Source organism: Diospyros lotus, chromosome 13 (genome assembly GCF_014633365.1).
Source record: "Diospyros lotus cultivar Yz01 chromosome 13, ASM1463336v1, whole genome shotgun sequence".
NCBI lineage: Eukaryota > Viridiplantae > Streptophyta > Magnoliopsida > Ericales > Ebenaceae > Diospyros > Diospyros lotus.
The window spans coordinates 11,915,173-11,939,680 of record NC_068350.1 but is presented as its reverse complement, the minus strand read 5'-3'; the positions used below and the strand labels follow the sequence as shown (position 1 = coordinate 11,939,680).

At 36.7% G+C, this 24,508-nt stretch overlaps 3 protein-coding genes and 3 non-coding genes across 6 annotated transcripts; 5 read left to right on the top strand and 1 right to left on the bottom strand.

Annotated features, from left to right (window-relative positions):
• The first annotated feature begins 6,761 nt into the window (after window positions 1-6,761).
• Window positions 6,762-12,421, top strand: LOC127788586 (O-fucosyltransferase 19-like). The gene is made up of 7 exons (XM_052317045.1): window positions 6,762-7,549; window positions 8,182-8,254; window positions 8,333-8,403; window positions 8,484-8,705; window positions 8,792-9,028; window positions 9,098-9,570; window positions 9,674-12,421. Exons 1-7 carry the CDS (start codon window positions 7,085-7,087, stop codon window positions 9,921-9,923), a joined length of 1,791 nt encoding a protein of 596 aa, XP_052173005.1. The 5' UTR covers window positions 6,762-7,084; the 3' UTR covers window positions 9,924-12,421.
• Window positions 7,633-11,142, bottom strand: LOC127788587 (heme-binding-like protein At3g10130, chloroplastic). The gene is made up of 2 exons (XM_052317046.1): window positions 9,098-11,142; window positions 7,633-9,028 (listed from the first exon to the last, which is right to left on the bottom strand). The coding sequence occupies exon 1, from the start codon at window positions 11,140-11,142 to the stop codon at window positions 10,534-10,536; it is 609 nt and encodes a 202-aa protein (XP_052173006.1). The 3' UTR covers window positions 7,633-9,028; window positions 9,098-10,533.
• On the top strand, window positions 12,253-12,342 carry LOC127789429 (small nucleolar RNA snoR27). The gene has a single exon (XR_008020596.1). It is a non-coding gene; the product is annotated as a small nucleolar RNA snoR27 (small nucleolar RNA).
• A 638-nt stretch (window positions 12,422-13,059) lies between the features above and the next one.
• On the top strand, window positions 13,060-13,151 carry LOC127789427 (small nucleolar RNA snoR26). The gene has a single exon (XR_008020594.1). It is a non-coding gene; the product is annotated as a small nucleolar RNA snoR26 (small nucleolar RNA).
• Window positions 13,152-15,767: 2,616 nt separating this feature from the next.
• Window positions 15,768-15,860, top strand: LOC127789428 (small nucleolar RNA snoR26). The gene has a single exon (XR_008020595.1). It is a non-coding gene; the product is annotated as a small nucleolar RNA snoR26 (small nucleolar RNA).
• Window positions 15,861-20,594: 4,734 nt separating this feature from the next.
• On the top strand, window positions 20,595-22,927 carry LOC127788991 (tubulin beta-2 chain). The gene is made up of 3 exons (XM_052317711.1): window positions 20,595-21,079; window positions 21,645-21,914; window positions 22,073-22,927. The coding sequence occupies exons 1-3, from the start codon at window positions 20,686-20,688 to the stop codon at window positions 22,747-22,749; spliced, it is 1,341 nt and encodes a 446-aa protein (XP_052173671.1). The 5' UTR covers window positions 20,595-20,685; the 3' UTR covers window positions 22,750-22,927.
• Window positions 22,928-24,508: the final 1,581 nt, after the last annotated feature.

Here is a 24,508-nt window from a genome sequence, read left to right as displayed (position 1 = left end):
ATTGATACGTATAATTTTGCAAACACCAGTTTTGATATTGGTAGACTTTAAATAAAAGAAAATTTTAAAGATTATTTAAAAATTTTGAAAATAGTTGACTAAGAGAAGGATTGGGTTGACCATGAAGAAGTAATTTATGATTTGGATAAAACACCTTATTATGTTGAAAAAGTTATTTCTAATATAAGACACTGATAAGGTTTTGTTATATTCAACCGACAATTTCCTTGTATGCTTGGGGTTAATAACACTTAAAAGAGGATTGAAGTTATAAAAGGCAATAATAGATTAAATAGATTAAAATTAAAATACTAAACAGAAACCAAACAAATAACAACATAGATACAAATTCATATACAAACACAAACAAATTCTTAAAGCAAACAAAGAACAACATAAATACGATACAAATTCAAATCCAAATCCAAACAGTAATGAACATGCATACAGAACACATACAAATCCAAATCCAAACACAAATAGAAATGAATATATATATATATATATAGAGAGAGAGGGAGAGAGATCGGCATCGACCTGAGAATGAGTGAGCGAGGGTGGACGGTGGTGAGATTTCAGGGTCGACACCGAAAGAAAAAGCAACAGCGGCAATCAAAAAAGAGAGAGAAACAGGGGTAATCAACAACTTAACCAGTGTGCGTGAGTGATAACGGAGGAGAAACAACCAGAAAAATGAAGAAGAAGAAGAAGAAGAAAAATAGAGGGAAAATGGGTATTGGGCAGAGATCTTTTTGGGATGCGTGCGACGTGGGCTATCGCCGAGCAATAGGCATTTCGCCTCTAGAATGCGAGGCTACTGGTCACCGCGCGTTTCCAACAAGTTTAAGTAAATTGCGAAATGACTCCCATACATTTTCGAAATTTACAGAAACGCCCAAAAATTAGTTTCTGGCTGTTCTCTTCATCTCCAAAACAAAAAAACGGTTCGGAAATGCAGAAACGACGTCCTGAACGCGTTTCCGTGCTACCTAGTCCTTTTGTGGTGCTTGTTTATCTTTTTTTTTTTTTTTTTCTCCTTACTTTATTTCTCTCTTTTGCTCTTAGTTTGTAGTAGTGAAAACTGGTCTTATGGCGATGACAACAATGATAATGGAGAAAACAAATTGTAGATCTGCGATAAAATTGGATTTGCTTTCATCGCACAAATGCAAATACATTTTCATTGCTAAATGGACCCATTGGGTTTATCTTTAGCGATGTAGCGTGTTCACTGTGGTGGCAACACCATCAATTCTCTCTCTCTCTCTCTCTATATATATCACAAATTTGGGATGAGACCAAATTTGCTTTCATTGTAGATTTGTGATGAATTCGCTGTAGAAATGTATATTAGCATTCATCGTTCGTATGGGGTTTATCTTCTTTTCCTCTTTTGCAGCAACAAATGTTGTTCACGGTAGCAACGGTTAGAGCCAGCCCAACCAGTTTGGGGGCTCTAGGCAAAAAAATTTTTTGAGGCTTTTTTAAAAGTATTAATTTTTTTATAAAAAAATAAATAACACATATTTTTTTTAAAAAAATTCATCATTTCATTAAATTAAAAAAAAAATTAAAGTTCAATCCACTACAAAATTTGTTCATTTTTTATTTTAATCAATTACATAATTGATGTCATTTTTTATTTTTATTTACTAATTTTTTTTAAAAAAATAAAAACATCGTTTAATTTTACTAAATTTGTATTCAATATCAAATTCATACTATGGTTAAAAAAATATTATTGGTAGACCTACATCAATTCAATTATTATAATTATTAGTTATAAATTAAATGAGTAATTTAATTAAATATTAAAAATAATCTAATAATTTTTTTTAAATTTACATTACCCATTAAAAATGTATTATAAATTTATATTAAACTCCATATCAAATCATCTATGTTAAATAAAAATAGTTGGAGATACATGTTGGTTGAAAAGTAATAAAAATAAAAATAAAGACAACTAACTTAGCTATTAATCAATAATCACAACACAACAATCAACAAATTAAAGCCAAAAAAATACCCAAACAAGAATACAAAAACCTGAAAAACTACATATGTTATACACCAAAAAATAAAAGTTAAAAGTAAAAAAAATCAAAGTTATCGAACACAGATGTTGTTGTTGCTGTCTGCAGTCTGTCGAAGCAACGAAGCCTGAAAGTTGAAGTTGAAGGCTTGAAGTGAGTCTACAAATCGTACTGTGAGTTTGTGAAAATTGAGTCTGAATCTTGAACTCTGAAGTAAGTGTGAGAGAGAAGGGGGCACTGAGAAGTGAGAAGAAAAAGTGAATTAAAAAAGTGAAGAAGAAGAACATGCAGTGAGCTAATGACCCAGATTGCAAAAAGAGAAAGAATAGGAAAAAATGAGTTTAATTGGGATTTTGAGAGAGAGATAGAGAGGGGGGAAAGGAAAGGAAGGAGAAGTGAAAAGCGAATTTAATGAATGTGTTTAAGAATTGAGAACTGTGAATATACTACAAAATTGGGAAGGTAACTGTACAAAATTGGACAGAGAGTATGGGAAGGAAATATAAAATTAGTATTTAATTATTTAATAAAATATTTATTATTAAAAAATAAAAAATATATAAAAATTATAAAATTTTAAAAATATGGCCTTTCACAATTGGGGCCTTAGGCAGCCCCACCTACTTGGCCTTAGAGTAAGGCCGGCACTGACAACAGTAATAAATGCCTATGAGCTTTTGCCAACAAGGGCTTTACTCTTTTTTTTGTCTAAGAGTGCGTTTGATTGTAAGGGTGGAATTTGAGTGGATAGAAAATGAATTTCAGGGAATTGAATTGCAGGGAAAATGAATTTTTGAAAATTGAAAGTTTAACCTGTTTGATTGGTATAATTTTTTACCTGAAAAATAATGTTATTTTTCATCTTTTGGTGTTTAATTGGTAATATTTTCTATAGAATTTGGTCATTTTTCATGGAATTCAATGGTGAAAATGAATTGAAAAATATTAAATTTTGTACAGAAAAATTAAAATAATAATGTATTTTAAATTAATTAAATTATTTTCTCAAAGAAAGAAAACTACAAAATTATTTTTTTTTGTTTTCCAAAGAAATAATTTATATAGAATATTTTTTATTTTTATATATTTATATTTATTAATTATTAAAAATAAAACATATAAATAATTTACAAATTCTCCCCACCCACCTGTCTTTCTCCCTCATCCACCCATCCCCTGCTTTCAATTGTCTAGAAAATTCCATCTCCTCCTCCTAAGGAATTTGATTTCCATGATTTGAAGGAAAATGTTTTCATGTGACCACTATAAAAATGATTTTCCTAGAAAAAAAATTGACTATCAAACAATGCACAAATTAGAAATTAGATAAAACATTTATCTTTTTCATAGAAAAAATTGACTATCAAACATGTACTAAGTTCATTGCAGACGCCAGACATGTACTTAGTAGGTCCTACACTACATCAATGTGGGTTTATTTATTATATTTTTTATTTATAAATTAAAGAGAAAAGAGTAAATTGATCGTTTTACTTTTTTTTTTTTTTTTAAAGCAGGGATAGTTATTACTGTTTTCCAAAGATTGAGGGAAACTTAAGGGTATTTTTTACAATTTATCCTAAGAAAGTCCTTTAGCTTACGGTAGAAATACATTACTAACTAACTAGAGGGAGGGGTATAAATGTAAAGAACATTTTTTATATTAAAAATGGATAATGCTAACAAAGTGTATTTATTGTATATGGTTTCTATTTTTAAATAATTTTATTTTTTTAGACTTTCACATAAATATATTGGTTGATAAATATATTATGTTCTAAAGAATTTAATTAATCAATAAATTGTTTCAAAATTAAAAATAATATACAATAAATATAAATTATTTAAAACATTGCCTTTAACTGACAATGGTTAACATAAGTTTTTTATTCTATATTTAAAGGGTGCAAGATGAAAGAGTTGTTGTTCTAATAAACCTTAATTAATGTACCTCAGTCAATCCAGCCAAGGTATATAATTGAAGTGTATTAAATATCACTCAATTAATATATCTCAATTAAATGAACCTCAGTTACATATTTCTTAATATCAAAAAAATATTTCTTTGAAGATAAATATTTTTTAACCTAAGTTAATTCTTTGAATTTTGCTTGGGTTTAAGAACTAACTAGGGTTATTTCGGTTAATATTTTTCATTATTTTCTCAATTTTTCCTCTCAAATAATCAATTAGTGTCACTTTTCACCACTTAAAGGCAAGTTTGGTGTTTTTAATTTTAATTGATATGTAATAATAAAATTGTGTATAATTGTTGAAGATTATAGTTATTTTTCTTTTTCCAATAGTTTTTGGCTAAAAAATAATGTCAAAGAGTACTGTTATTGATCAAAAATAAAAAAATCAAAAAGAATTAAGTGTCCTAAATTGTTTCAAAAAGGAGAGATCTATGAAAAGAAAAACTCTCTCTCTCTCTCTCTCTCTCGTATTAGATTCTTTCTTCATTTAAGTATTTAATAATTGACTAAAGTGGGCAAATACTACGAAAGTAATATTGCCCACAATTGTGACGGGCTTGGAGCTGGGACCATGAAGTTGCCATTTAAGGCAGATGGACATGGACGTGGCTACCCAACTATTATATATTATTAATAAACGCTGTTTCTTCTCGTGGTCGAACGGAGCTTGCAATGATAGGGAATAGGCTCTTAAGAATGGTCGAACGTGAGTTTGCAATGATAGGGTATAGGCTTTGGGGATTGGTTCGGTGGGAGTGACTAATTTTTACAAGTATTCTGATGCTCAAGTAAATAAGAGAATAAATTGACAGAGTATCAGTAAATTAAAAAATAATATATTTTGGCTCTTGATAAAATTGATTTATATAGAAAAAGGAGATGTTTTCTTACATGCATGCTTGCATCAGGCATTATAGGGTGATGAAATCGAATATTCGGTGCCGACGGGACTCCATAACAATGGCATGGTGCTGACGAGACCTCCATTAAAGACAGATGGGATCTGTCATTAATGAGGATATGATCTGGAGCGGACATAGGAATACCCAACATACAATTATAATGATACTGCTGCAGACTGACACATGACCAAGATCAGGTCAAGACTGGGACGAGGGCCAAAATTGAGTCGATACAGTCCAAACGTAAAACCTTTTTCCCTCACAAATATAATATAATATGAAAAAAAAAAATCCAATACCCATTTAAATTTAATCAAGTGAGAAGCCAAAATTATCATCCGCTTATTAAATAAATAAATAAATAAACGGGTGGGTTGATATTTGCCTGTTGTCTTTAGTCATCATCCTCTTATTATTATTATTATTATCATTATCATTACTAATAAAAGGAATTCCACTGCAACTCCAACTCTCCCATTTTGGGATCTCGACAACTTTAAGGACTGACTCCCCACGCCACTTAGAATGTTCTTCCTTCCTGCTTTCCTTTCCTTTCCTTTCCTTTCTTATTATGCTCCCAAATTAAGGATTAATTAATGTTCTCTGTATTTGCATATTTGTTGCTTTTTACAAATTTGAGGACTGGACGGACTTAACAAACAAGCGGTTAAAATCCCCTGCTCCACCCCATCACATTTGTAAGGGGCCTAAAACGACGCCGTCCACCCGCTCTTCATTCGGTACATGCATGCATATTCCTCAAGGTGGACTCTCGTTGTATGTAGCCTGGACACATTACTTGGACGTTAATATTATTAGCTAAAAGTTTGAATCAGCACGACTGCAATTTTTGAGGAAAGAAAAAATAAATAAATAAATAAAATCTTAAAGGTATCAAATAGCACAAAATTGGGGTTACAGAATGGATTCCTCGTATTCCCAAAATCCAAATCTTAAATCACTGCGCGCTGGGCAGTGGGGGAGACACAAGAGAAGAGAACGTGGCCGGGTTGGGGTGCAATTGTAGATTTGGCGTGGCTGCCCCTTCGTGCGTGCGTCCATGTACGTGCGTGCATTTGTCCAATTGCTAATCAGTAGGTGAAATGTAAGATCTCATGTTGCCCATTCGATCTCCTACGCTCTAATTAGTAGGTAAAATGTACACATGCATTTACTCCTTCGTTTCACCTAATAATCCCCTCATTTCCCTTTCTGATCTTCCATTCTCGTTTTGCTCAGGCTGTAAATTTAGTCGTGTTTAAGTATATATATATAATAATTAAATCTAAGAAATGACTCGAAGTGAAGAGATTATTAAATTAGTTAAATTCAAAAAGCTGGGTTCAACAAATCGTTGAACTAGATGGATGTTTCAAACTAATAATTAATTACCATAAAAAAAAAAAACTAATACTTTGATGAGTTTAGAATTTAGTTGCGTATTGTATTGTAGATAGTATATTTGATGTGGAATTATTCTTCCTTAATATGAGCCTCTCAATAAAATAAAAGGTGAGCTATGCATGCAAAATATTTATTATAAATTTACATAGGCTAAACCATTTTTATATATGATAGAGTTTAATTATCATTTGGAGGAGATATTATTCGCTTTGACTTAGAGAGATGTACTTGGCCATTGTCACATGTTTATTTGCAACAAATTTGTAATTTTTTTTTTGGTCTCAAAACAAATGTTAATGATCCCAATAAGTGGATGCATGGCAGGTTCTCACGAAACGAACATCCAAGCAAGCCGATGGATGGAGCCTGGTTTTGAACCGGAGCGGAAGGCGAGTAGGCAGACGACGACGAGCCCAGCACGCGTCAGCGGGAGGCTGCCTGCCTATATATTAAGGCGAAGGGGAATAATAATAAGAGGAGTCCACACACATTATTAGAAGACGACTCAGCCCCTATCCTCGCCTCCTCTTTCGGACCCTTACCCTCTCCTTTGAGCAACCTATATATTCAGAGAGAGAAAAACCAAACAAAAAAGGATATTTGCAGGAGGGAGGCGCACAGAAGCACAAAATAAAAATAAAAAAACAAAACAAAAAGAAGACAACGCACCCCCCCCCCCCCCACCCCACAACAACAACGGTTCCTGAATCACGTCCCTTCTCTCTCCAATTCGATCCAATTTCCTCTTCTTTCCGACGGCCGGCCGATGACAAGCGGTTGCGCCGCCACCACCAACTCCTCCGGCAGCCCCCGCACCACAGCACACCGCCGCCGCGTCGCCGATTTCGCAGACGCAGAGAAGGCCCTGGACGTCGCCGACGAGGTCGACTCGGGCGCCGCAAATGTCGCCGTGTACCACGACCACCCGGTGATTCGGTACCTCTCATTGCTGCGGAAGGACACGTGGCAGCCGGACTGGATGGCGGCGGTGGCCCAGGCGCTGGTGTCGGGGCGCCTGATCTTTGTGCTGCTGATGGTCATGGTCGTCGCTTCGGTGTTCGTGAAGGTGTCGTTCTTCATAGGCGGCGGCAGTTTGGAGGTGGCGGTGGTGGAGAGGGATAAGGCGGTGTTTGTTCGGACGTTGAAGGATGATTTGGCCGTAGCTCAGCGAGCGGTTTCCGACGTTGAGACGGGCGCCGTCATGCCCAAGCGGTTATTGGAGAAGCTCCCGGTAAGTGTTCTTTCATCGATTTTCCCACGTATGTTTTCCGGGAAAATCCAGGAAAATAATCGCCCAGTTGGGTCAGTCCCGAAATTTTTATTTGTAAAAAGGGGAATTTTTAGCACCCTTCTGAATTCAAAATTCTGATTTTCTCGGCAACCGAACGGGGGAAGCCATTTTTTCCGGCGACTTAGCAATTGCAGATGGTCAAAAGCTCCTTTTTCTCAACCCCTAGATTCTCAATGTTCTTTATCAAAACTTTCCGTCTGTCAAATTTTCATTTTGGGTTTTCGTTTTCTCTGCCCTCGTAAATTAAAAAATCAATCTGGGTTCAGAATGGAATGGCTTGATTGGCTCTGCCCCACCCGTATCTGTTTCTAGACCCACCAAATTAGTGGGCGGCAAAAACGTGTTCTTTTGGCGAGCTGGCCAGCCTTGGTCAGTGGTATGGTCCGTGTTGCCTTTTAGTTTTTTCAATTTTCCATTTTCCAAGACGCCTTTCATACGACATTCGCATCCAGCCGACGGTGGGAATACAATTATTATAAAAGTCAAATTTTAACTTCCCTTGTTGCAACGTTAATTTCAATTTTCCACCGTTTAGATTAATCATTAACGTGTCTTCGTTCTTGTTTTGTCAGACGCCGGATATCTGGATGAAGCCAAACAGCGATAGCTATTATCAGTGCATACAGCGGCCAAGGAATCGCATTAGTACGTTTCAATTCTCTGGAATTTATGATTTAATCACTCTTTGGTTTATGGTCTGAAACTGATTGTGATTCGATTCAGGGTCAGGCTCTGCCACCAATGGGTATCTTTTAGTTCACGCCAATGGCGGATTGAATCAGATGAGAACCGGAGTAAGCTTCGATCACCATTTACTAAATCATGATTTTGCTTAGTTTTTTAGGCAATTTCTGAGAGTTGATTTGTGTCCCAGATATGCGACATGGTTGCGGTTGCGAAGATCATGAACGCCACCTTGGTTCTTCCTTATCTGGATCATGAATCGTTCTGGTCTGATCCCAGCGGATTCAAAGATATTTTCGACTGGGAGCACTTCATCGAAGTTCTCAGGGAGGATATTGAGATCGTTGAATCTCTGCCGGACAGCCATGCTTCGATAAGGCCCCTTTTGAAGGCTCCCATCTCCTGGTCCAAGGTATGCGCCGGCCAGACGTTCGACGAAATGTCTATGGTCTTCCATCTCGCTTGGTTAACTAGAAATGCAATCTTTCTTATATGCAGGCTGGTTACTACAGGACGGAGATGGTTCAGCTGCTGAAGCAGCACAAAGTGATCAAGTTTACGCACACCGATTCGCGGCTCGCCAATAACGGGCTCTCCAGCTCGATACAGAAGCTCAGGTGCCGGGCGAATTACGAGGCTCTCAGGTACGCAGCCGAGATCGAGGAGCTTGGGAGTAGGCTAGTTGAGAGGCTCCGGAATGATAGCCAGCCGTATATTGCCCTTCATTTAAGGTACCTATCGAAAAGCACCTGGTTGGTTTTGCTAGACGATTTTCCACTGAGTGACTGGTTGTTTTGTAGGTACGAGAAGGACATGCTTGCGTTCACCGGCTGCAGCCACAATCTGACGGCTGCCGAGGCAGAGGAGCTTCGGATTATGAGGTACAGTGTCAAGCATTGGAAGGAGAAAGAGATTGACAGCGAGGAAAGGCGACTCCAAGGGGGATGCCCGATGTCCCCAAGGGAAGCTGCCATCTTCCTCAAGGCGATGGGGTACCCTTCGAGCACAAGAATATATATAGTTGCAGGGGAGATTTATGGCGGGAACAGCATGAACGCATTCCGGGCTGAGTACCCGAACATTTTCTCCCATTCGACCCTGACAACCGAAGAAGAGCTCAAGCCCTTCGAGCAGTACCAGAACCGGCTGGCTGCCTTGGATTACATTGTGGCTCTAGAGAGTGATGTTTTCGTCTACACCTATGATGGGAATATGGCAAAGGCTGTGCAAGGGCACCGGAGGTTTGAAGGTTTTCGAAAGACCATCAACCCTGACAGGTGCTCTAAGCTTCTTTGAACCCTTCTCAGGTTTTCGCTATCAAAGTAAAAACCGCAATCACACGATGGATCACTAATCTACAATAATTTTTCATCAATTCAGGCAAAATTTCATCGGATTGATCAACCAATTGGATGAGGGTACCTTATCTTGGGAAGAGTTTTCTTCCGAGGTTAAGAAGTTGCATTCAGACAGGCTCGGGGCACCATATCTCAGGCTGCGCGGGGAATCGCCAAGACTAGAAGAGAACTTCTACGCAAATCCTTTCCCGGGTTGTGTTTGCAACACGAACACGTCTCAGGAAGCCCTTCCCCGGAGACCACACCCGAGGGCTGCTGCCTCACAAAGATAGTGTTTCTAAACATTTGGCACATAGGGTGTAAACTAGGTGAGAGACCTGTTGCTTGGAAGGCGGGTAAGTTGGGTTTTCCAGAGGCTCTCTAATTTTGACGGTGGCAGCGAACGAGACGAGGCCGTTCGAAGCTGTAAAGCTCAGTACAATGGGATTGATTTGCAGATGCAGGCCACAGTTTTGATGTAAATAGGGTAATTAAGAATGTGGGAATGGGCAAAGAGGGAAGGTTACAGATAAATTACCACAAACACACAGGTCAGACACAGTGCAGATTTTCATTCCTTGTTCTAATTAGTTCATTCCTTATTTTTTTCTTGGATTATTGTTCATATCAATTATTGAAGTTACCCTTTACAGACTCCAATGTAATATTTTTCATTCAAGACCAAATAGAAAATTGTCCCCCGTTTAGTGAAAACCATTTGTGCCAGCTACTAATTCGTCTTAACAAATTTTCCATGCATTTCTATGAAACTAACAAATAAGAAAACGGTAATTGGCTGCAAACTAAGGAAAGGAGAGTTCACTCAACCCACCCGCCATGGTAAGGTTGTTGCTGTTGCTCTCTGTGGTATTGCGTACAGATATGATTCTTTTTGGGCTCATTTCACCCGATTTGCAACATAATTTCGTTTCTTCTAAATGGAGGGAGAGTCCAAGGTGGGTTGTACCTCGCCAGCAACAACTCCCCCACCACCTTATACCCATCCCTCTCCAAGCACCGCCGCAGCTGCTCCGCTTTCCCTGCCACGTCCTCCTCCGCCGCCGTCCCACCGAATCTAACCACTCCATACTTCTTCTCCGCCTCCTCCCGGACCACCACCCTCTCGTCCAGTGGCCGCGGCGCCTCCTCCGCCTTCCGGTATTTCGCAGGCAATATGAACTGCATGGTCACCGCCCTCCTCTCTCCCTCTCCTCCCCCGGTCGTCGTCACCACCGGAGCCGTCATCGCAATCTTCTCTGACGCCGCCTGCGTTATCACCGGCGCCGTCATCGCGATCTTCTCCGGGGCGGCGTTCTGGGGACTCCCCAGAGCGCCGATGTAGTTGGCCAGAATGGTAAAGCCGCCGTCTTTGTTGCCGTTCAACTGGGCTGGATCGTACGTAACCTCCGCGATTACCGAGGAAGGGTAGCTGCGGATCTCGTAGTCGTCGGTGGATCGGATGACTTCGAACTTCGGGGTTTCAACATCGATCTTCCCGAAAACCATTCCCATTTTGGGAAATTTGGATAAACAAGTGCGGATTGTGAATTTGATCGGTTGAGTGTGCCTGGTAACGGGATTTATGGAGGAGGAGGAAGATGAAGAAGAGATGAGTTGAAGGTTGGGGTTGAAGCGTCGTTAAGAAAATTGGGTTGCTAGAAGGTTCCAAGTGGATCGAGGAGCTTCACCTTGCATAGTGGAATTGCATTTCAGTGGCGGGAAGTGAAGGATGGATGGATGGATTACATGTCTCCACGCTCTCTCTTCCATCAACTATTATCGTGTCAAAATAGGACTCCTCGTCAATCCTGATTATAAACATTTTTATTCGTATATTATTTTATTCTTATTTTTATAAAATTTATGTGAAATTATCAACCTCACTCTTATAATTATCTCGATAATTAGGGGACTTTTGGCTACCCTAAACCCTAAATAAAAATACCCTACAATTTTTAAAATTTATATTAATGTATGTTATGTTAGTTTCCTCTAACAGAATCTAACGAAAACACAAAAGAGAGACTAAATTATAATAAAAATTTAAAATTTAATAATTATGCTGATAAAATAAAAATATAATAAATAATTTATTATAAAATATAAAGTTGGAGAGTAACAATTTAATTTACCTGAAATACACTTTATACTCATCGATAGAAGGAAAAAAAAAAAAAAAACACTGCAGTGATCATGGGGACCATGGGTTTACCAGGAGCCCAATCGCAAGTCGAATCAGAAAAGTTTGAAAGGGCTAGGCCCAGTGGAGCTCTCTATGGGCCCAGCCCAGCCCGAATAATCAAGGGCTCTCTTTCACCATTCCCTCCCACACTATATATAGGAGCTTCGAAGGTCGCCCCAGCCCCACACATCTCTGGTTCGCGTTCGATCTCTTGTTGTAGGGCTCACGTTTTTGTGTTTCCGCTGGAGATCAAATGCTTTATTTCTTCGGATCTCTTGATCTTCTGCAAGTTACCTCTTCCGTTTTCCTTTACCATGACTTTTATTTTCTTGTGTCTTTGATTCCGTAGTCAGATGTACGTTCAGTGAAATCCGTCACTCCGTTTCTGTTGTTGCGTCATACTTGTCTTGTTTCGGTTTGTATGATATTATCTTTTGGTATAGGATCAATGATGTTCAATGAAAACTGCGTTATCTTTCTGTAATTCCCGATCCAGGGTTGAAGATAGACTTATCATTCTGAGATCCATTTGCAAGATTGTTCTTTTTCTTAAGTTCACTATGTCCGTAATTTTTTGCCAGTATGTATATACCAGTGATTACTTGTTTAGATGGAGGTCTTATGATGTGGAATCCAATCGTCTTGATTGGGGGTTAACGGAGTTTAAATTTGTTAAAAATGAAATTCAATTCTAAGCCCAAGATGAAAATGTTATGGTGCAGGACCCCATGTGTGTGTATTGGGATAATTTTTGTGCCAGAGGTATCAGCAGAAAGTTTTGATACTCTAAATGAATGGTTTAGTGTGACCTTGAATTGGGAAATGCAATTATCTTTAATAAACATGATTAGGTGGCTCCAATAATTTGTTTGGGGCACTAAGATTTGTTATTATTATTATTTTTAATATTATTATTTATGTTGAGCTTCCGAGCCACAAAATATTTTCTCTAGTTTTACGTCATCTTTGCACTAGTCTTCCATGTCAAATTCTTTTTTGGGAGCACCTTTATGGTAATTTATTGATACTAGAGAGTTCACGATTGCATCTAGCTTTAACCAGTGTTGCTTGTATGGTTATCATCAACCTTGATATATTATTCGCTTCCTTCTCTTGAGGAATTGTTCTTTGTTTCTCCCCTCATCTATGCTTGGGGAGACTGATAAGTTACATTCACTTCTGGTTCATTGTTGAAACAAATTTCCTTTCATGTTTAGCGACCCCATTTTAAAATCTGTGGATTCTATTGAGCATCAGTGATGAGTAGCTTCCTTATGTTATCCTTGCACTTTGATTGCCCGTGAAGAAATCTATGGGGACTGTTGACTCTGAGATGCTTTGTTGCAAATTTCCACCCCCCAGTCACAACCATACAAGAGAGGTCATAGTTTCCCCTAGTTTGGCTGTTGATTTTGTTTTCATAAACTGTTTTACGTCTTAAGAGTAAAACCAATGTTATTAAAGGCGTGCCTAGGTGCAAGGTGCACCTTTGGTGCCTGGAATGCTTCCAGGTAGGCGTAAACCTGGGTATGCCTAGGCCCAAGCCGCCTTCGGCTTAGGCTCACCTGGCTTTTCTTTAACTGTTTTTAGGGTTTATATTTTACTGTTTATTACTTTATTTAATTTTTTATTGTTTAGTGTTTAAATTTATTGATTCAACTCAAAATTTGACAATGAATAAAAGGGCTACTACTTCAAATGCTCCAATTGAATTTGAACTTGTATGGAAATTTTATTGTTCTTTTCATTATATATATATATATATATGCCAACAATAGATTTTAAAATTTCTTACAAAGTTTGTAACTTTTGTGATGTTTATATGCTGATTGTTGAATTATGATAGGATGTGCTTTGCTGAAATTTACTGGTATTTAACTTTGTTTAATATTTTTTTAGTTAGTATATGTTGAATTTTTTAATTTTTTTGATAACATGATTGTGAATATGTTATTAGGAGTTAAGACTTACTTTATATCTTATTTTTCAATTAGGATATATATATATATATATATTTTAGTTAGCATGCACTTAGTTCCACTAGCGCGCATGCCTCGCCTTGTGCCTTGCGTCTTAGGCTCCAACACCCTTTTGTGCGTTGGGCCTTTGATAACATTGAGTAAAACATCAACTTTGTTGAATCCATAAATGCTTTTGATCCCAGTTGTTGCATGTTCCAAATTAACCCTTTCTAATTATTTTCTCTTTGAATTCTCATGCTTTTGTATATGGTATCAAAACTAGAAGGTAACAGGGTTGGCTCGTTTTCCCATTGACTGCTGTTTGTTCCGTCTTTGATCTTTCAAATGAAAATGAGAAGTCCATGCTCTTCTTTATGTTGTTTTTGGTTTGTCTCTTCTCATTTGCTGCATGCTTTTGTTTTCGTATAGGAATTGATAGTGGTTTCATTTAATCTGTGGTTTACTTGAAATGAGCCTGAAGATATTGATTTATTTTGAAATATATTTGCTATGCATATGCTCATTCACCTATTGTTTCTTCCATTTTTCTTTATGCTTTTGTACTTTAGAATTTTGTTCAAAGGGGAAGCTGTTCCTGTAGTCAGTAATCATTTGATGACTTTATTTGTGGTGGTCTTGTGGGGAGTCCATATAGGATCCCTCTACAGAAACCTGGGGGTTTCAAGCCTGGGAGATGTGGTGCTATCACATTGGTCCAAAGAAATGTTAAATGTTACTCTTAACTGTTAAAAGTTACTAAAAACTTAAAAAAGTTTACTAAACCCTAAGGTGGGTTTAGGGAACCCCTTTGGTCCCGTACATTTTTCCATCCATAATTGGATGTCACCTTGGTTCAAAAATTTAAGGGGACATTTCAAACTCCAAGAGCTATTGTCATGGTTTGAAGGTGGTGGTTGGGTGGGTCCTGTTGTTGCTTTTTGTGGTTTGTCTCAATTTTTTGTCAGTAAATTCAATGCAGCACCCTTGAGGTTTAGTAAAAAGGCACAAACTACTCCTATGTTATCAGGAATTATAAGGGATTCCTTAAATTTATTGACAGTGTAATGCTTTACCCATGCAGTGAGAAAGTTGCTGTTAAATGTTTGAAAATTACCCCCCAACCCCCAAAACACACACAATTCCCTCCCAAATTGTGGGGTAAATGTGGGGGGAAATAGGTTTCCTTCCTTTTCCTCGTTAAATATCCAAACAAGGGGAATGTAACTCCCCCTCCCATCCTTACCCCTAATTCGTAATTCCCTTCCGTTTATTTTATAAACTCTTCCCTCCCCTCCCCTCCCCTACGGAACTCCCAGACATATCCTTAGTCCATTGATGTGGTGTAGGATCAATGGTCTTCAACAAAAACGTTGTTATCTATCTTTAATTCCTTAACTGGGGTTGAATATAGCCTTATCATTTGGAGATCCGTTTACCACAGAACTGTTCTTTTTCTTTAATTTGTTTAAGTCCCACTGTGCTTCCGGTGGTGAAAGCATTAACTATACCCATGATTACTTGTTTTTTTTATGGTGTGTTATGATGTGGAATCCAATCGTTTAGCTGGGGGTTAACATAAATTGATTTTTTTAAAATGATATTCAATTCTAAATCCATGAGATAGTTTTTATGGTGCCAGGCCCTATATGTATTCGAGGCCATATTTGCAATATGAATCCATGTCAAATTCTCTTCTGGAGACCACTTTATTTTCCTTCATTTGCACCAGAGAGCTCAAGATTGCATGTAGTTTGTTTCTTTGTATTACTGCTTGATTAGAAAACATAAGGTTTCCAGTTTAACCAGGGTGGCTTGTATGATTATCATCAATTTTGGATTTTGTTGTGCCCTCGCTTCTCTTGAGGAACTATTCTTTGTTTGTCCTGCTATCTATGCTTGGATAGACCGGCAAGTTATATTCATTTTTTGGTTCATAGTTGACACGTATTGTCTTTCATGTTTAGTTGCTCCTATTTAAAATCCGTGGATTCTGTTGAGCATCAGTGATGAGTAGTTTCCTTTTGTTTGTTATCTTGGACTTTGATTGCTAGTGAAGAAGTTAATGAGGACTATTGACTCAGATGGTTTGTTGCAATAGTCTCCGACCCCCACAAGTGCAATCATTCAAGAAACATCCTTTTTCCCTCTAGTTTGGACATTGATTTTTGTTTTCACAATCTGTTTCATATAGCAAAAGGGAGTAATATATGAACTTTGTAGAATCTATAAATGCTTCTGATCCTAGTTACATGTTTAAATTCTTCACTGTTTTCTCTCTGAATTCTCATGCTTTTGTATTTGCTATCAAAACTAGAAAGCAGTGGACATAACTCTTTATCCTATTGACTGCTTTTTGTTTCCCCTTCAGTTTTTTAAATGCAAATAAAAGGTTGATGCTTTTCTTTGTGTTGTTTTTGGTTCTTATTTCTCGTCTTATTTGCTATTTGCTTTTTTCATATTGGGATTGATGGTGGTATGATTAAATCTGTCGCAAAATTGAAAATAGTCTGCAGAGACTGATTTATTTTGAAATCCATAACCTTGGACGTGCTGATACACCTAGTATTTCTTCGTTATTTTATTTTTTCAGACTCCATTAGCTTTGGATGTTGTTCTCGGGGGGAAGCTGTTCGGTAAGCATTTGATGACTTCTTATGTTTGTTGTGGAGTGGCTGTCATGACGAGTTCATTTAATTGGATGTCACCTTGGATCAAAACTTTGAGATGACATTTCTAGCTCCGAGAGCTGTTGTCCGGGCTTGAACAAATGACATTTAGCCTAAAAATTTAAACACTGTTAGATTGGGCTCATAGTGCACTTATATGGCCAAGACTTTACTTCAAGGGCATAAGTCAAGCAGTCGTATAAGTGATATGTTGGATTCGTATCGTTGGGTCATGAGTTTGATTTTTGTTTTGTGTAGTGAAATAAAGTCTCACACTTATGATTTATTTTTTCTTTAAAATTAAGAGCACGAATAACAAGAGTTGCATAAAACGGTCATTCCAACATCTTTCTTATTAAGTATTTTTGGCATGGAGTTCTCTGACATGCCCTTTCACATAATCACCCTCTTACTTTCTCTTTAAAATTTAGAGCACAAGTAGCGAGAATGGCAGAAGACGGTCATTCCAACATTTTTCTTATTAAGGAGTCGTTCTACAGGCTCGACGGGCCTATCGAGCAGCTCACAAAAAATGGGCAAAAAGATGATTTTCCCTCGTCTTATTGCTCTCATCTCTCCTATATTGGTCGTTATCGTTGCCTCACCGCCGCGCCTCGTCTCCATCCCTTTTTTGCCATCACCGTCTCGTCGACAATCGATGTAGCGACTGTTGGCGAGGCGAGGCGAGGCGAGGCGGCGATGATAGAGAGGCGAGGCGACGACAACGGCCATGATAGGGGAGACGAGAGCAATTGGGCGGGACAAATCCATGGGAGAGGAATGAGAGAGTAGCGCATGGGGGCAAAATTATCTTTTTGTCCCCTCTCGATAATTCTGTAAGTTCGAGTTCGTCGATCTTTCTAGAATTTTTCTTTAATAAGTCTGGCTCACATGCCCTCCATGGATACATTACGTACTCATAAAGGGCAATGAGCTTTACAACTGGTAAGTTCTATAATCTATTCTTATGAATTTTAGATTTTTCTATTATTATTATTTTATTTTAAGGTTAATGAATTTTTAAACCATTACTTTTTATTGGGGATTATTTATAGTTTACACAAAAATTACAAACTCTCACTTTAAAAGCATCTTAAGAAATTAGAAGCACAATATTTTGTTTTTGCTCTTACTTTGCAATAATACATCAAAGTTTTGGGAGCCTATTGGAATTATTATTACTTTTATATTTTTGTTCTCATCTCTCTTTTTAGCTGGTTGAAATCACCCCCCCCCCCCCCCACACACACACACACACATATATATATAATTTTAATCTCTTAAACAACATTATTTAATAAATTAAGCAACCTGTTAATGTGAGTTAATGTAATAACTCAAATATAATAGTGTGAGATTTACTCTATCAAATTATTATGTTGAAAGAATTAAATAGATAAGTCTTATATAATTATTATATTTGAATTGTTACATTAATATTATTTAATATAAATAAATTAAAGAACGTTGTTTAGAAAATTAAAAAACATTGTCTCTCTCTCTATATATATATGAAAATAGAGAGAAAAGGCACTGGACTTTTATGGCCGAATGGAAAAACCTTCAAACCCAATAATTGGATAGATAATTAAAAAAATCTTCAATTTAAAAATAACAAAATCAGTAATAAAATTAATGACCTTATATGAAATTAACAAAAAAATTGTGTTTGATAGCACTTAAGGGTGTATTTAATAGCATAAAAAATACATAAAAAATATCACATCTTAAGAATTAAATTTTATTTTTGGTGTTTAACACATTATATTTTTTATGAAATTGAATTTCATAATATAATCATTAAAACATATTTTTGTCTTTTTTTCCATAGAAAAATTTATCTAAGGGAGAAATGATTTTTATTTTTCATGCAAGTTAAAAAATACTTTCTTTTTTAATTAAATACTATCAAACATACTCTAAGAGGTTCAAATGGAATTAAATGATTTGAAACAACCAAAGAAAACTAAGCGTTGCTATTTGTGTGCGCATGATGTGTGTGAGGGAGTGAGAGAAGTATGATTGACCAACATCGGAGAAAAAGCCTAATTTGCAATAAGTCATTGATCGACACTATTAGGTTAGAGGGGAAATAATGAGAATAATAGAAAACAAAAGGTTTAGCTTTTATTAAATCTTTTGGTTCAATTATATGGCCAAACGATAATAAAGAGAGAGTGATAATATACATAGACAGAGAGTAAAAGAATTTGGTTCAACCATGATTTAGTTTAGGGCAAAAATCAAAAAACACTGCGAGGTTTTAAGGAACTACAATGACACTTTTACACTATTGAAAACCTATATTTTCCACTCTATTGAAAGACTCTTGGTGTTAAATGTAACGGTGTGATGGCAAAATTATCTTTTTAGAAGGAGAAGCAAATGGAACACAATTTTCTTATGATTTTAGAGATTTTTTTAATTTATTTTTGTATTAAATGATTGATATTGTGTATTTGATTATTAATTTGTGAGTTTAATTATTGATTTTGTATATGTGTGTATTTGATTATTGTGCGTATTTAATTATTAATTTTATTTATGCGAGTATCTGATTATTTTATATATTTAATTATTAATTTTGTGTATTAGTAGTGAAAATTATAAATAAGATAAAATATATAGAATTGAAGGTAAAATATATCAACGTAGAGTTTTTGTTTTAGGTTTAAATACTTGTATTTTCCTTTTAAAATATTGACTTTACTACACTTGTTACTAATATATGATTGAATTATTTCTTCGTTACTTGATTTAGTATGTATACTAAATTTAATTATTTTTTGTCAAAATATTTTTATATAATTATAAATTTGTTTACTTGATTTCTTTTTTATTTCTTGTTTTTTCATTTTAAATTTGCATGTGCATTGATATTTGGATGTTATGTATACTATTTATTATTTTAGTAATTAATTTTATTTTATTTTTTTATTTCATTGATTTTGTTTGTTCTAATTATTTATTGTTTTAGTCATTCACGAGGATCCCATAAAGATACTTTGGTACATTCCATAGTTATCAGATTCTAAAACTAACATCTATTAATTTACAGGTCTTTTGTACTACATTGATTAATTCACAAGGGGGAAAAATATAGATTTTCAATAGTATAAGGGTGTCCTTGTAGTTTCTTAAAACTTCAGGGTGTGATTTTTGATTTTTGCTCTTTAGTTTAGCTATGGTTGACTCTAAACATTGAGAGAGAGAGAGAGAAAGGGATATTATTTTTTTAAAAAAAAGAAAAACAGTTAATTTATTCATTTCTTTTTAATAAAAGAGATTATTATTATTAACATAATAATTTTCACTTTTCATAAAATACAGTATCTCTTAGATTTTTTTTTAAAGTAATGTTAGATTTACATCACAAGTGGACTACTTATTATAAAAGGGCATCTTTAAAATTTTGTAAAATTACATAAATTTTTAGAAAAATTTTATTCATAGCCTATATTTTTCCTCTTCACAACTTACACCCCCACCAAATTCCACGTCAATTTTAAAATTTCTCTTTTACCTCTCCTATGACTCACAATCCACTTTCTCATCCGACCACTTGTCTTCGCCTTACCTCTCTGTTTCTCTCACGCATTATATATATACATATAGACACAAACACACACACACACATATATATATATATGCGATCATTATTGCAGACTTAGCCCATTATCAGGGGTAAAATATGAATTTTAAAATTGATATAAAATTTGGTGGGATGTGAGCTGTGAAGAGTAAATATGCAGGTTGTGAATAGAATTTCTCAAATTTTTAAACTCAACTTTGATAGAGAGGAGTTTGAATATTAAATTTTAGAAGGTGATAAGTAAATGTAATTTTGTAAAATTTCAAAGGTGAAAAATGTGCTATGAAAGCAAAAAGCTTTATTTATTTAAAAACTTAAGAAAAAGGCGGCTTCATTAAGTGCCAAAAAAAAGGTTTAAATTTTTGAATCTAAAGAAAGCAAAAGTAGACGTCGCGATCCAAACCCTGGCTGGAGCCGCTGCTTTTTCTACGTTTTTTAAAATACAAGTCACAGCTCATACCAACCAACCAAACAACCCCTTCAAAATTCAAATTTCAAATTACCCTAAATTTTTTGACGTTACTGACAAAACCCTAATTTCTCCTATAAATCATTATCCCTTTGTCCCCACGGCCACTCTCTCTCTATCTCTCTCTCTCTCTCTCTCTCTAGCGAAAACGCGTCTCCTCGTTGTCGCTTCACCTCTCTGGAAAAATGCGTGAGATTCTCCACATCCAAGGAGGCCAGTGCGGCAACCAGATCGGCGCCAAGTTCTGGGAAGTGATCTGCGCTGAGCACGGCATTGACGCCACCGGCCGCTACCATGGCGACTCCGATCTGCAGCTGGAGCGCATCAACGTCTACTACAACGAGGCCAGCTGTGGAAGGTTCGTTCCCAGGGCCGTTCTTATGGATCTCGAGCCCGGCACCATGGACAGCATCCGATCCGGCCCCGTCGGCCAGATTTTCAGGCCCGATAACTTCGTCTTCGGACAGTCCGGCGCCGGCAACAACTGGGCCAAAGGTCACTACACCGAAGGCGCCGAGCTGATCGACTCGGTTCTCGACGTTGTTCGCAAAGAAGCCGAGAACTGCGATTGCTTGCAGGGTTTGTGCTTTTTTCATCCCTCTCCTTCTATTCCATGCCCTAACTTCAATTTTGTCGAGTGAAAATGATATGAAAGAAGGAATAAACGAAATAAATCAGCAGTTGAAGTTAGATCTATTAACCTGTGACCTAGATATGAAGAATGGGAAGAAAATGAGTAGACAACTGTTAGCGATTCATCTTCAATTGAAGTTAGATCTATTAATTTCTTAGCTAGTTCTGGAAAATGGGATGGTAATTGGAGAGATTTGTCTTCAATTGAAGTTACATGAGTTAATTTCTTACCTAGATCTGAAAAATGAGAAGAAAATGAGTAGTAGATAATGTTAGAAATTTATCGTCAATTGAAGTTACAACTACTAATTTCTGGGCCTAGATCTGAAAATGAGTAGATGATTGTTTGAAATATATCTTCAGTTGAAGTTACGCCTATTAGTTTCTTGCCCAGACCTGAATGATTAGAAGAGCATTAATGAGTAGATAGTTGTTAGAAATTTCTCTTCTATTGCAGTTACATCTATTAGTTCCTTGTTGGCATTAACATTGTGTTGGTCTTGGTTTTCAGGTTTTCAGGTGTGCCATTCACTGGGAGGGGGAACTGGATCTGGGATGGGAACCCTTCTGATTTCAAAGATTAGAGAGGAATACCCAGATCGGATGATGCTAACTTTCTCCGTTTTCCCCTCTCCCAAGGTCTCTGACACTGTCGTTGAGCCTTACAATGCTACACTCTCAGTCCATCAGCTGGTCGAAAATGCCGATGAGTGCATGGTCCTTGACAATGAGGCTCTCTACGACATCTGCTTCCGCACCCTTAAACTCACCACTCCCAGCTGTAAGTTCTTCAATTCGTGCCTTAAGACTACTCTTAAGCAAGACGGGAACCTGTGTATGGACAGGTTTAAACCCGGTTGTAGAGGAGACTGTTATAACATTTGGAGGTCACTGTTTAAGCGTTTATGGGCCTTATGTGTTCATATATTTTATATGCAGTTGGTGACTTAAACCATCTGATTTCGGCAACAATGTCCGGCGTCACCTGCTGTCTCCGTTTCCCTGGCCAGCTGAACTCCGATTTGCGGAAACTCGCCGTTAATCTCATCCCCTTCCCCCGGCTCCACTTTTTCATGGTGGGTTTTGCGCCCCTGACATCCCGGGGTTCCCAGCAGTACAGGGCACTCACTGTTCCTGAACTCACCCAGCAAATGTGGGACGCCAAGAACATGATGTGTGCTGCCGATCCCCGCCACGGCCGTTACCTGACGGCGTCGGCCATGTTCCGGGGAAAGATGAGCACGAAGGAAGTCGACGAGCAGATGCTCAATGTCCAGAACAAGAACTCCTCCTACTTCGTTGAATGGATCCCCAACAATGTGAAGTCAACGGTCTGTGACATACCCCCCACCGGCCTGAAAATGGCGGCAACTTTCATCGGTAATTCAACCTCGATTCAGGAGATGTTCAGGCGGGTGAGCGAGCAGTTCACGGCCATGTTCAGGAGGAAGGCTTTCTTGCATTGGTATACAGGGGAAGGCATGGACGAGATGGAGTTCACAGAAGCCGAGAGCAACATGAATGACCTGGTTTCGGAGTATCAGCAGTACCAAGATGCGACAGCTGATGAGGAAGGGGAGTACGAGGATGAAGAAGAAGAGCAGGAGGGTTATTAATGGGGAATTTTTGGGTTTTTGATGTTATTTTAATGGATGTAATGGTGGTTTCGCAGGTTTGGATTTGCCTGTCTCTGGCAACACTAAAGAGAATGCTGCCTGGGACCATGTTATCTTGTCTTTGTTCATCATGACAATCATCTTATTAAGTTTGCTATGCCATGGCTTTGTTCCTCTATTGAATAATTTATTTGGTCATTTGTTTGCAAATTATATATATATAGTTGCAAATTATATATATATAATATCTATATATATAGATATTATTATTAGATTATTACTCTTTATTAATATTATAAATAATTTATTCTTTATTTTTGTTTTACTTCAAAAATTGTGCTTGGTCTGATCACTCTCTATTTGTTTTTTTATTTTATTTATTTATTAGTAAATTTTAATTTTAATTTATTTTATTTAACTTATAATTTTATTACTATAAAAATTTAATATTTATTTTTTAGCGGTCCTAATCAATTCAAATTAAACACAAAACAACATGCCAATAGTCCAAATATGTTAAATTAATACTTAAATTCAATTCTGTAACATTTCGCCTGGTCAGGCATGTTGATAAGGGAATTCTTGAATTTTCTTTTTTTTTTTTAAAGTTCATCACGTACAGTACATCAAGAACAATTTTTATATGTTTTCATGGCTGACATCTGCGGTGATTTCAAGAACAATCTTCACATGTTCACAAAATCTCGAAAACTTTAATTTTGTTCGTTTAACTAACAAAATTAATAGTCTTAACTAAACGAATCATAGTATTACGCCGTGAAAAATAATAATATAACAATACCGTAGACTACCACAATCGTTCATACATATGTCAAAATAAGTATTACAACTCTAAAATGATACAACAGTTATCACGCTAAACATTATCAACCATCAACTGCCCATATCCCTGGTTGGAATGCTAAACATTATCAACCATCAACTGCCCATATCCCTGGTTGGAATGCTAAATGTTCCAGGGGTATAACCCAAATTAGATGACGAAGCATCTAAGTGATGATATGATACAGTTTACTGAATGCATGAATGATTACGAGTATGACATATACAGACAATGACAACATACAACACATCTAACTTGAAAAATCTCACTAGCACACTTAATCTCCAGTGGAAATCATTCCACATCACCCCATTAGGATTGATCTTCCCGCGATATACTTAATCCCTAGGTGCCCATTCACGTCACCTAATCACCAGGATTAACTTTGCTCCATCCTCAAAAAGACCCTATCCTGTCCCCACGGACATAACAACGACACGAATTTAACATAACAATGATATGAAAATCACACGTCATGCACTGGCTCTTTTATAAGTAAAACCAATTGATGCAATACACCACATGTTCAATATGCATATACTAATATCCTTAAGTAAAACGCCTACAAGAAACATCCCAAGTTCTGGAGGGTATAACCGTTTGCTGGAATTGGTCCAACACACGCAACCTAAGCTCGGGAGGGTAAAATGGCTCACTTGAACCCACTACACTTACACCAAACCATTTACAAAACAAATGGTAAGATTGGAATCGAACCACTCACCTTATTCGAAAAGTCGATTTGCCCTTTGATATGCATGCTAAGCCTCGATAGTCGTGCAATCCTTTCTTGTAACGGTCAAATCGTCTCCTGTTTATAGTTACGTCTATAGAAATCAATATTTCAATATTTCTTATTTTTTCCTATTTTTCATAACATTTCTTTTCTCAGAAAATTCATAATAAATACCTAAC